This window comes from Leptonychotes weddellii, chromosome 8 (assembly GCF_054177405.1).
Source record: "Leptonychotes weddellii isolate Sample4059 chromosome 8, ASM5417740v2, whole genome shotgun sequence".
Lineage (NCBI taxonomy): Eukaryota > Metazoa > Chordata > Mammalia > Carnivora > Phocidae > Leptonychotes > Leptonychotes weddellii.
In genome coordinates, this window is record NC_138376.1 from 121353716 (window position 1) to 121367666 (window position 13951).

Sequence of the window (13951 nt, forward strand, 5' to 3'; positions counted from 1 at the left end):
CCTCCATAGAAGATGCCAGTTACTTGTTTCTCCATTGGCTGTTTTACAATTCTAGTCTTACTCTGGTAAATCCCTGTTTTCTCTGTGTCCCCACTCCATAGTTACCTCGAACAGAACAGTCTTTTCAATCTAGCATTCACTGCACATGCTGCAGTCATGCGGTCGCAGAGTTGACATTGCAGCCTCAGCAAAGGTTATCTCTTTAAAATTCTCTGAAATTCCCCTTTGGCACATCCATTTGGCAGCTGAGTTTATATAGGAAAGTGGTAAAGCTCTTGGCTCCTCTTTTTGTGCTTTATAAAAATAGAAATCTCTGGCCAGAAGGGCAGCTGGGCAAGCAGCTCCTTCTTCGGTTCCCATCAGTTGTCCTTGCTGGATGTGTCCCATTTTACCTGCAGTAAATGGTATCCTCACGTGTATGGGTGGTGCAGGTGGGCGGGTTTTAGAAACATGAACGCCCTGTAGCCTGACACTTATTTTAAAGTCTTACGAGAAACCCCAGCTGTTGTAACATGTGTGTGGGGTACTGTTGTACTGTTGTGACTTTTGATCTTGCAATCTTCTTGTATTTTTTTTTTAATTTTGTTTATTTGTTTGTTTATTTGAGAGAGCGAGTATACGTGTAGAGGGAGCGGCCGAAGGAGAGACTCTCAAGCCGACTCCCCGCTGAGCATGGAGCCCTTCCTGGGGTTCCATCCCATGACCCTGAGATCATGACCTGAGCCGAAATCAAGAGTTGGCTGCTTCACCAACTGAGTCACTTAGGTGCCCCTTGCGTGTGTGTGTGTGTGTGTGTTGTGTTTTTTTTTTTTTTTTTTTTTAACTGAAACAACTCAAAGATTATATTCACTGATCCCAAACTACCTGTTGCAGTTTGGGCAGTAATATAACAGGAGAGGTGGAAACTCCAGATCGCTTTCCAGTGAGATGAATTCATCCCTAAGCAAATGACACAGCGTGCCTGTTTCTTGGGGACGCGCTCTCTTGGATGGCGATGGCTGCGCCCCTGTGAGGCAGCACAGACCTTTTTCTTATTTCCTTTCCTTTTTCTTTTCAAGTAGCTTTTTCTAGGAAGATGCTGCTTCTGTGAGCAGAATTGACCTATTTATTACTATAGATTGCCTTCAGAGCCCTTCATTGCTTTCTGTATCCACTGTGACCTCCGTAGAAGTAGAGCTTTGTGCACGTCACGTCAGTGTATTTCCATAGTTACGATTCTCTAATTTAAAATTGACTGCGTATGTTTTGTATGGAAAGTACTTATTTTTGATTTTGTTTTAAATGTAAATGCTGGTAATCTAGATGTCAGAGCTTCCGTGTTAGAAATGAGCATGGTCTTTTTACTGTTAATTTTTTTCTTTGCTTATGTTATTATATAAATAAGGCATGTAGGCTCCTAGATGTATTTTTCTCCCCTGTGATAGTTTATGAAAGATTTTAGACCACTTGTTTTTGTATGTTGCTTCTGTTTTCTTCAAGAATAAGCAGTGTGATTTAAGTCTCTTGCTCCTAGGCACACACTCCCCTTCTGTCCCCCAGTACCAAATTTATATACATTGGAAATATGCTATGTTTTTTGGCCAAAATTTTTGGAATGAGATTTATCATCTTGTGCATTGCACACAGACTTTTTCTCCGAAGCTGCAAATTTTTTCCTGTTATGCTTCTGTTTTATCATAAAGCGTACTGTAGCCTTTATAGATCTGTGATATCGAATGCCCTCGATGGATCCTTGGGAAGAAAGTGTTTTAAAGTGCATAATTAGGGCACTTAAGCATAAAACTACAATTATACACTTGTGTGTTAATTTTGTGTACAGTAAGACTTCAGTTCAACACTGGTTGTAAATGAGAGAGGAAGCATTTTATTGCCAGCGAATGCCTGCATTTTATGAATACTTAAACAAAATCTCCTCTAATTGGCTGACCTGGGAGGAAAGGTGAAAACAGCTGTAGTTAGGAGGTAGAGGAGAGAATACAAAATGTGTACTAGCGGCTTTTTGAAAAAGTACCTAGAAAAGTCATCTTAGTCTTGCGTGCGGCCAAACTTGCTGTGCCTTAGGAAGCATTCATGCTATTTTAGCTGCTCCTCCACAGTGAAGACTGGCAGAGCGCAAGCATTTGGATAAGCCAGTGAAATTAATCAAGGGGCAGAGTGGGGTAGACAGTACATACATTTGTGACTCAAATTCTGTGTGCTGGCATTAGGGGGCACTCCTTGAAGCTTGGAGTTAATTTTATGAAAATTAAAGGATGTACCACTTTATGAAATGGATAATAATGTTCCAGAACTGGTTACCCTCAAGAGGTAGCATGGACTAGAAATATAAATTAATTTAAGAAGGGTATAAATAAATTCATGGATAATAGAATGATAATGATTATAAAGAGGAAATAAAGGCTGTTCAGGACATATCCCTGACTTTTGGAAATTGAGGTCACGAGAGGCACTACCATTTAGTTCCCACAGCCATATAGAATATTCACTCTGCAGAACATTGTCTGACCTAGTATTCGCTTAAGCTGTGATTTGCTAAATATAGAGCAGTTGGACTTAAGAGTAAGCAGTGAAATTTTGTAGGCAATTAATAATTGTAAAGAAGTCCAAGAGAGTTTGTATGTATGTTACTTTCACTGTGTTTATGTTTATGATCTTATATTGTATGTACACCTGTCAAGGGAGTTTTACTAAACACATGTGTCATGAGGAAAGACTTACATACTGTTGACAAATGAGAACTTCTGAGCTTTATTTCACGAATCACAAAGAAATTTATTCTCTTAACTCTAGAGAACAAACTGATGGTTACCAGAAGGGAGGTAGGTAGGGGGATGGAGGAAATAGGTGATGGGGATTAAGAGGACACTTATCATGATGAGCACTGAGTCATGTGTAGAATTGTTGACTCACTATACTGTACACCTAGAACTAATATAACACTGTGCTAACTACACTGGAATTAAAATACAAGAAAAAAGAAAATGTGGAAAACACAAAAAGTGAAAAATCCACAATATTCTATTCATCCAAAGAAATCTGGTAATATTTGTTACTAAGTTTCAGGTAACTATTGCCAAATAATGCTACAAATCAATCAACTTGAAAGTCTCAGTAGTTTACAACAAGTATTTATATTTCTACGCATGGGTCTTTGGGTTGGTTGAACTGATTTTGGGTGGACTCCATTGGGTTTGGCTCCAGGCAAGACATCTGGGTTGGGTCCCCTGCATGTGATTTATTTTGAGGCCCCAGATGAGACTGAGGAGGTGCAGGGTACCATGATCTTCCAGTGAGATGATATGATGGGATAGAAGCTGGGATGGGGACAGTGGGTGGGGCTGTAGATGAAACCACATTGGCCTTAAGTTGATAATTACTTCAGCTGTGGGTTTTAATCCTATTCTCTCTATTCTTGTATATGTTTAAAATTTTACATAATAAGTTTGTAAAAAAAAATTTATTTTTTGATAAGAATTTTAAAAACTTCTAAGCTAAAGGAGAGGGTTAAATTAGCCTAGATTATGTTGGTTAGTTTTCAGGCCATAAAACAGCAGTGTTTGTGGCCCGGAAGTTATCTGTTAGGAATAAGGACATAGACCAAACAGAAGTGCGCTCCATAGCAACGTGAACTGTGTAACTGGCTTGTTTGTGTGGTTGGGTCATCAAGGCTGTTCTGGTGTTTAAGACACTGCTTGACCCTTGAATGCTTTGCCAACTCCTTCTTCAACTCTGGGTAGACTTTTTTCTCTTACTCGAGGGAAGCTGGACAGAATTTGAAGGAACTTAGCTTGAGTGTACCGTGCATACAGTAAGCACCCAATATACATTTGTTGATAGTTTCTTTTTTTCAAGCATGAAGGAGTAATTTCAGGAAATTGTGGAGGTTTGTTGTTTTGGTTTCTTTCTTAGACAAGCCTAAGGACAGAATTTATTTTTCTTTTTAAAATAAGAAAGTGAGGAAAAAAAAAAGGGACCTGAATTGTTCAGAAGTCTCAATTGGGAACTTAGCTTAAGGGATTGTAGATTATGGCAGTTGTAGGATCTTGACCTTGTAAACTTTATTTATTACCTTCTAGCACATTATTTCTGACTGGACATGTTGACATACTAAAATTTCCTCATGCGCTTGGTTCAATCACACATCGGCTTAGCATCTGAATTCCTTGCTGTGGGGAATTTTCAGTCTGACTCTTATGCATGAAAAACAGTGTTTGATCTTTCTGTGAAATTGGAAGCCAGCAGAATTTGCCACAGTAATGACTAAAATCTAACTGTTGTGAACTTAGGATTTTTCTTACGCTTTTTCCCTTCCCATTTTGTGGAATTTATCTGGAGGGGTTCAAGCCTATGATGAAAAACAAACAAAAATTAAGGAGCTTTCTGCTGTTAAAGGCAAATTGTTATAACACACTTTTTTGATAACTCTTAAATAGACCACAATAAATAATCCAAAATAAATTGCATTTTCTAAATTCGTGAAAAACACTGATTTGGTTTAAGAAATGATAGATAACATTTTGGTGTTTATTCCTTTAGGCTATTAATTCTTTGTTCAGATAACCACACATACACAGATTTTCATATTAAGAAATAGCATTTTACTACATATATTGTTTTGTAATCTTCTACCCCTTAAGGTACACCTTAATAATGCTTCTTGGTATTAAGTACATATTATCTACAATGAGATTCATTAATAAGCTGATATTGAATCCCCCCCCCCAAACCAATCTCTGTTGATGGACATTTAGGCAGTTTCCATATTTTTAAGTGGGGATGCTTTCACGGGGGTGCAGTGAATTCCTTGCTATACATATCTTTGCATACTTGTTTCACATTTTTTCTTAAGATATAATCTTAAAAATAGAATTCTGGATTGCAGAGATATTGTTTCTGTACATACTGTGACTCTCGTCGAATATTTGAATTTATATACCACCGTGATTATTTCAATATATTGTGTACTATTTTGGATTATGTAAAGTAGAAAATATGAAAACTCCCTGTTAAGAACCTGGGAACAGTCATTATCAAGTAGGGAATTTACATGTAGTCATAAATAAGGCAGTGATGGTTTAACATAAATATGTTATAAAACATGTGAAGTTAAAAGTTTAACTACTTTAGTTATTTAGTATATATACATATTCTGCTAGTAGTTTTTAAAGGTATAACTTACATACAGTAAAATGCTCAGATCTTAAGTGTACCATTAGATGAGTTTTGACACATATGTACATCCATGAAACTACCACCCCAATTAAGATACAGAATATTTTCATCACTCCCAGAAAGTTCCTTCATGTCTCTTTTTAGCCATTCATTATATCCCACAACCAGTGTTGTGATATTTCTATTACCATAAATTAGGTTTGTGTGATTTTGAATTTCATATAAACAGAAAATACTGTGAGTTGAATGTGTATACACTTTAGGTCTGGAGGGAACTGTAGATACCAAACCAAACTGTACTTCTTAGAACAAAAGAATCTGAAAGTGATGTGAAAATTATATAGAGAAAGAACAATAGGTCTTTCTAAAGAATGCAGTTAGACCCTTAGCTTATCCTGTATACAAAAATTAACTCAAAATGGATTACAGATATAAACATAAGAGCTAAAGCTATAAAACTCTTAGAAGAATGGTACCTGGCTGGCTCAGTCAGTGGAGTGTGTGACTCTTGATTTCGGGGTTGTGAGTTCGAGCTCCACGATGGGCATAGAGATTACTTAAAAAAATATACATATACATATATGTATTTAAAAAATAAAACTCTTAGAAAACATAGGGGAAGACTTCATGACATTAGATTTGGCAGTGATTTCTTAGATGTGAAACCAAATGCATAGGCAATGAAGGAAAAGATAAATTGGGCTACATCAAAATTAAAAACTTTGTGCATTAAAGAACACTATCAAGAGAATGGAAAGGCAACCAACAGAATAGGAGAAAATATTTGTAAATCATATAACACATAAAGGATTAATATCCAGAATATGTAATGCACTCCTACAATTCAACAACAAAAAACAACCCAATTAAAAAATGGGCAAAGGACTTGAATACATTTTTCCAAATAAGATAAACAAATGGCCAATAAGCACGCAAAAGATGCTCAATATCACTAATCATTAGGGAAATGAAAATCAAACCCACAATGAGTATGATACCACTTCACATCCATTAGGATGGCTATTAGAAAAAAACAAACAGAAAACAGCAGGTGTTGTCAAGGATGTGAAGAGATTGGAACCCTTGTGCACTGCTGGTGGGAATATAAAATGGTCCAGCCACTGTGAAAAACAGTATGGCGGTTCCTCAAAGAATTAAACAGAACCACCAGATGATCCAGCAGTTCCACTACTGGGTGTTTATTGAAAGACTTGAACAGATGTTCATATGTCCATTTTCATAGCAGTATTGTCTACAATAACCAAAAAATAGAAACAACCCAAGTGTCCATGATGGATGACTAGGTAAAATGATTTCCCTGTATTAAAATGTCTTTGATAAATTCAGGATGATGTAAAGTATTTCTTTTGATCTTAAATATTTCCCTCTAAAAGGAAGGACAAAACTGATAATGTAAATATATTCAGATAATCCAGAGGTGACAGATCATAATAGAAGCCAAGGTGTATTTTAGGACCATAACTTCCTAGCTCATATCAAGGAGGATTGTAATATCTGTTCCTAATGTGGTTGTGAGCTGTTGTGGAGATAGAACATTGGATTGGACCATTGTGTAGCTCAGAGCAGAAAGCTCTTACATTTATACATCAGTGGTGTATGATTTATAGTATGTGATTTATATACTTAATCCAGGAGGTTTAGTCAACAGATATTCATTGAGCTGTTACTACAGGTCAGGCCTTCTGAGTACAATGATGAGCTAAACTGCCAGCCCCCACCACCCCCTTTTTAAAAATTAGTTTCAGAGGTAGAATTTAGGGATTTATCAGTTGCATATAACACCCAGTGCTCATTATATCCAGTGCCTCCTTAATGCTCATCACCATTATAAGGCCCCATTTTCTATAGAATTCATGTTCCAATGGGTGTGGTGGTATGTTTGTAGTCATAAATTTGAGAAATCCCACATTTGAAGGTGGATGGGTTTCTTAAGGATTTTAACAAATCCTTTAATATGTTAGTATGTTATGTTTTATTTTTATGTTTATTTCTCAAACTTTTTTGATTATAGAATTTATTTCTGTGAATTAACTTGCCAGATTAGTTGGCCATCGGGAAATTTTGGCATAAAGTCCTTCCTGTCAGAGATTTACCAATCTGCAGGAAGCATAGAAGACCGTAATGAAGTCTTTGGCATAATCTTGCCTCAGGTAAAGGCCTAGAACAGATGAGGGCACTTGGCATCGTAATCAGGGATGGGTCTCTGGAGCAAACTTCTAGCTGGGCCTCTTTAAATAAAGCAGCACAACAAGGCATCTTCCTCTCCAGACCCTCTCCTGGGGCCTGTCTCTTGCCTTGTGTGCCTGCTGGAGCAGCTTCCATGCCTCTGCTTTTGGGGCAGGGGGGATGTGGGATAGGGTGGAGGTGACATCTGTATTCAGAATTTTAAATTATGAAATAATTTCGGCATACAAAAAAGCACAGAAACAAATATAACACACTTGTGTAACTACACCAAGATTGTTAGGTGTTACTGTTTTGCCACATCTGCTTCATTATCTCCTTCTTTTTATAAAGGGAAAAAAGGCAAGACTGAAGCTCCACCCCATCTTTTATCCTCCCCCTTCTCCAGAGAATGTCATGTATTTCCTTTCCAATGCATGCTTTTGTACTTTTACTATATATATGTATCCATAAACAATATATAGTATTTTGTGTATTAAAAATGTATACAAATGGTATTATGCTGCATTCTTTTCTTGCTTTTTAAAATTCAGCATTATGGGCGCCTGGGTGGCTCAGTCATTAAGCGTCTGCCTTCGGCTCAGGTCATGATCCCAGGGTCCTGGAATCGAGTCCTACATCGGGCTCCCTGCTCAGCAGGAAGCCTGCTTCTCCCTCTCCCACTCCCACTGCTTGTGTTCCTGCTCTCGCTATCTCTGTCTCTGTCAAATAAATAAATAAAATATTTAAAAAAATAAAAAATAAAAAAATAAAATAAAATTCAGCATTATATTATTTGGATTTGAACCATTTTGCTAGGTAGGCTTTACTACCTTTTTTTTTTTTTTTTAAACTGCTGTATAGAATTCCATTGTATGGCCATAGCAAAACCTCTTTTTTTCCATTTACGTTCTGTGTTAGATTGTGTCCTCTTTCTGGCTTTTGTAAATAGCATTGCATCGAATATCCTTCTTCAGACACATGTGAGTGTTTCATGGGTATATATTTACAAGGGGAATTGCTGGGTCAGAGGGTCAGTGCACCTTGGTGAGGAAGTGGTTTTCTAAAACTTCTTTAGGAAGAAAACGGGAGAGAAGACAAACATTGATTATTTCTTCAATTTTGAAGTATGAGCAAAGAGTTCAGGGTAGGGTTAATTGAGAAATGGGCCTGGAATTTCTGCATATTTAAAATGATACAGGGATATGAAAGTTAATACTCACTTTTTTTTTATCAGAGTGATTTCCTAAAATTAATACTTAAATGAATCATTTTTTGCTATACTTTATCTCTCCAATAACATATGAAAGCATTCATATTTCTTGGAAAATTGGAATAAATTTTTTGTTATTATGTGTGCTCATGCTCCACTCTAAGATCTTCTTTATTTAGAAATGAGTGAAATAAATTCTTGTTTTTCTTGTTTTTAGATAACAGAAAAGCTCTGATCTCAAGCATTTTCTGGAGATTTCCATTTAGTTTAGTGTAGTGATCTTTTTATTCAAACCATGATAAAGGTCCAGAACATTCGCTGGGTAATAATGACTTAGAGGGTTGGCAGTTAATAGCTGACAGTGCTGTGTGCCTGTGAGCATGAAGTTCAGTGTTTTGGCTGTTGGATGAAGCTGGACATATGTGTTTCAAAGAGTTGTGTAGTGCAAGTGTTTCCATTTTTATGAGGTGTTCCTTCACTCGTTTAATTTTTTATATGATAATCACTTGATTTAGTAATCCACTGAACAGCATCCATTCATTCAACAAACATTTAGTCACTGGCAGTCCCTCTTCCAGGAGGCATTCCAGGAATGTGGGAGTTTAGAGTCCAGTGATAAGGACAGACGGTAAACACAACACATAATTAAGGCGTTAACTAAGTCCTATCATCTCCCCTGTGGTAACATAAAATTGGAAATGGCCTGAGAAAGACAACTGGGGCCGTGCTCATTAGGCTGGTCAGGGAGCGGTTGTTATCCGAGCTAGAAGTGCTTTGTGACCCCAACTCCCCTCACTTGGTTCCTGGTGCTCAGTAACTCTTGGTTAAATTTCCCTTGCATCCAGCATTCTGGTAATCTTATTTAGCTGAGTGTGTTTGAGAACTAAGACATAAACAAGAAGACTCGTAGTAACCAAAATTGATTTTACAAAACTTGAGGCAGTCAAAGCTCGCGTGCTTCCCTCATGGAACAAGTTCCCTGGGCCTTCCTGTTTTTAACTGTCATGGGTTTCTCAGTCCTCAGCAGGTTCTGTTCAGGATGGAGGTCAGAGTGATGAGCCATGGCTGAGTGCCTTGGTGGCAGGTAAGACTGACGGCAGAGGGAGACCAGAGTTACCCTGTGGGGCTTGTGTGCATGGCTTTCGACCAGAGGCTCTGAGGCTCTCAGTGTATTATGGCTCAGTCTGTCGATTTATGTTTCATAATAATGACTGTTTGGTTTAAGATGTCAGAAAAGCATATAATAGATCTGTGAAAGCCCTGCATCTAAATTGATTAAAACAAAAGCAATATTGATCATTAAAGAATTAGACTAGTTGTAGACAACTGAGGTATTATATTTAGAAATTGATTTTTAAAGATAAAGCTTAGGAAATAGTTAATATTTTAGAGATAGCTCTACAACTTCTTTAATAAATAATAGCATCTGTGTAGCATTCCAGGTAGGATTATTATATTGCTGGTTATAATACTAATATGAATTAACAGAGAAAGTAGCCCTATTTTATAGATGGAGATGTGAGACGGAAATCGTTACCTGATTGACCACATTCACACAAGTGAGCCACACAGTAGGACTTGGATTTAGATCTCGCGCATTTCCAACCCAGAGACTTTTCGCTCAACAATTTAGTGATCTCTGTTGCAGTGTGGCTTCCACGGAAGGACAGCAGACCAGATTCAGTAGATTGGCACTGGGATCCAGTTCTAACTGCTGGCCCGATTGTACTGGGTTAGAAATCACCTCATCCCAGGCTCACAGAGGGTGAGGTGTCCGTTAGGCGAGTACCAAATGAATTAGGCCATGTATCTGAAAGGAGAGCAAATGGATTTTAATTGTGGAAGACAGTAGTAAAATCTCCAAGCAAAAGTTTTTTGATGGTTTCTCCTCTGAAGTTTGCTGTGCTCTGTGGATTGGTGCTGTGGTTCTGTTGAAAATTTGCTTACATTCCCACCCACCCTACCATGCCTCCTCTGCACTCCAACTTGTCCCCAAGCTTTTCAGAGCTGGAATAGGTGGTAACAGATTCTAATAAGTTCAGGGCTGCTCTAGTGTTAGTTGCTGCCTACAACATGCCCTGTTGTTGTCTGTCTTAGAAAATAGAACCTCCTCTCCAAACGACACTTTCATATTGTGTGTAAAGGTTTCTGTAAACCAGAAAGTCAACATATTAAAGTGCAATTCATAGGGGAGTTTCTGGCTGTGTTGATTGAGCTTTACAGTCATTTTAACACTGGCAAAAGTGTTATCCTAACTGCTTCAAATCAAACTGCAAAGATGCTTGTGTGAAATATAGTATTAGATATCAAATCAACATATGGGTGCTGAACGGAAGGATATGTGTTGTGGTAGTGTACGATACTCTAGCATGTGGAGTTGTATTTTATGGAAATTCTTTGGCTTGGCTTATGGCAGGGACATACATTCATTATGAGATATCAAGCTGTAAAATAAATAAAAGCAAAGAATTCAACTGTGCAGTTAAATGGTTTTCAATACAAACTTGTCTGTTCTACTAACTTAGGGTCTGTGTGATGAGACATTTGTGAGCCCTTGTGGCCAAATGTTTGTGATCATTGCTGACAGGCCTTGACAGTAATCTAAATCAGGTCACAAAGAAAATGAACTTTAGCTTTTGCATTTTCCCCTTTTACTTCATTGTATGTATTACGAATTATTGTGCTAATTGGTCTTAGAGGCGAAGTGTTTAATATTTTCCTCCTTTTACCATTCCTTTTTCCTTGTTCAGTATTTTGTAGTCATTGCGTTTTTAAATATGTATCTGGAACTGATCACTGAATTCTTAACTGTGTGGGCTTATGGGGCTCTAGTTCTTGGGATTCTCAAGTGGACCATGTTGTATTATTAACAGGGTGACTTCACTATCCTCCTCTGTGGAGTGCTTTTTGCCATCCTGATACCTTGTTTTTCTTTTTCTCTGCTGCTCTCTCTCTCAATTAGAAAAAAAAGATTTTTCATTTGAAAAAAAAAATTAAAAATATCATCCATGGTTTATTTATTGCATGAGGAAGGACTTTTCTTTGAGCAAATATTTTTAAGGACTTTTAGGTTCATGTAAATTAGAGATGGAGAATCTCAGCTCACTTAGGCCATTTTTGTCTCTATCTGCCATTTGCAGTCTAGCACACTTTGCTTTACACCATTACCCGTTTTATCAAGTAGGAAAATACTATTCTAATATTAGATATGATTATCTTTCCTTTAAGAACTCATGTTGTTGGTTATATTTGGGTTATATACATAGTACTATCTTCTAAAAGGGTTGTATTTGATTGTAAAGCAATGTAGTTTCTTTTTCGCAAAAACTGTATATGGCATTGCTAATGTAACTGGTACAGTGCCTGCTCCTATGGAGTTGGGACTTTTTGACCTTAGTTGAAACAAAGCTATGCCCTATACATGTAGCCAAGCCATAAGCATCCTACAGAATATTAGTAAGTGGGCTTGGATGGTGGGAGTTCATTTTAGTTTTGAGCGTTGCAGGAGAATGGATTAACATAACGACTTTCTTAGCAGAGGGTATTTTTTCTTCTTAACACACAGTGTTTTATTAGCTTCAGGTGTACAATATAGTGATTCACCAACTCAGCAGAGTCTATTTTTTCATGTCAGTATTAGGAGATTCCCCCACCCCACTGGATTTTAATGAGGTTATCACTATTTGATTATCTGATGAAATCTTATTTTTTAAAAAGTCAACACTGATAATATATGAATAGAAGGCAGTATGACGATTTATGTAAATGGAGAGAAGAGTAAAAATATTGAATTCAGTTGCTTAGCAAAGAGCCCGCTTCATGTTGCTGAATCGAAACCAAGTTTGATTTCATTGAATTTGCCCATTTTGACTTTCTCGCCTGTTTTGCTTGACTTGTTGACAGATGCCACCTCAGTATGGACAGCAAGGTGTGAGTTACTGTCAGCAGGGCCAGCAGCCTTACTACAACCAGCAGCCGCAGCCTCCGCACCTCCCTCCGCAGGCCCAGTACCTGCCGTCCCAGTCCCAGCAAAGGTACCAGCCTCAGCAGGTGAGCGCCCCACGGGCCCCCAGGCCCCCAAGCTGTCCTCCAGGTCTGCCACACTGGGCTCGGAGTCCTCTTCCTGTCCTGCTTAAAAAATTCTCTTCTCAGTGGGAAAAAATGTAGTTTTGAGAAAAGTGTAAAACTGAACCTAATCTAAACTGTTTGCTTAAGGATGGATGTTTGAAATTGAGGAGTGGGAAGAATACACTCATGCAGAAAAATGGTTTTATTGATCATTTAATCTTGCTCATTGCCACCTTCATGGTATTTTTATCTTGAGCTTTTTTGTTTGTTTTGTTTTTATTTTAATGATAAGTGCTACTATATCAAAACAGTGTTGCCTTTGGTAGTGTTATTCCTCTTAAACTAGCTTATAGACAGATAATCACTTCAATTACAATATATTAAAATACTAAAGGGAATCATGTACTTTAAGAATATTAAGCAGTTTGTAGTTTAAATTAGCCTCATTAAATACTTTTATGTTATTGGGCCATATATTTCAGCTTATGTGATTTGTAGAAAAATAGTACATATGCATTTGATAAAATGATTCAGTCTCATCTTGTCACTGAGTGATCTTAAAAGGTGCTGTGAGCTCAGGACTTGTATTCTGAATCCAGATAAATGTTTCGTAGCACTTCTAGTCATAAGCATCAGAATGTAACTCTACATTTCATATTTTTCTTTCTTAATCTTTCATGGGATGCTCTAGTGAAGAGAGGGAAGACAGTGACTTGGTTATTCAGTTTTTAAAGCATGTCTTGCACATCTTAAAGAGATTGTTGATGCTAAGCAAGGTATATAAATATATGAAGCTTAATTTTAATTCAGCTGATTTCTTAAGTATTTTCTTGGGTTCGTTGGAGTCTTTTCTCATATGACATATTCAAGAGTTCTTTTTTTTTTTTTTTAAGATTTTATTTATTTATTTGACAGAGAGAGACACAGCGAGAGGGAACACAAGCAGGGGGAGTGGGAGAGGGAGAAGCAGGCTTCCCGCAGAGCAGGGAGCCCGATACGGGGCTCGACCCCAGGACCCTGGGATCATGACCTGAGCCGAAGGCAGACGGTTAACGACTGAGCCACCCAGGCGCCCCACATATTCAAGAGTTCTAAAGAGAGTTTATGACTTTATTTTTTTTTTGAAGATCTTATTTATTTATTTGAAAGAGAGAGAGCACAAGTGGGGAGGAGGGCGAGAGGGAGAAGCAGGCTCCCCGCCGAGCAGGGAGCCCGATGCAGGGCTCTATTCCAGGACCCTGGGATCATGACCTGCGCTGAAGGCAGGTGTTTAACTGACTGAGCCATCCAGGCAACCCGAGAGTTTATGACTTT

At 37.8% G+C, this 13951-nt stretch overlaps 1 protein-coding gene across 13 annotated transcripts in view; it reads left to right on the forward strand.

Moving 5' to 3' along the window:
* Positions 1–13951, forward strand: part of ARID1B (AT-rich interaction domain 1B) — a 425168-nt gene that overhangs the window by 114841 nt on the left and 296376 nt on the right. For all 13 annotated transcript variants that reach the window (XM_081829188.1, XM_081829193.1, XM_081829189.1 and 10 more), the window contains exon 3: positions 12473–12619. In XM_081829188.1, coding sequence (XP_081685314.1) covers positions 12473–12619 — 147 coding nt within the window. The remainder of the gene's footprint in view (positions 1–12472; positions 12620–13951) is intronic.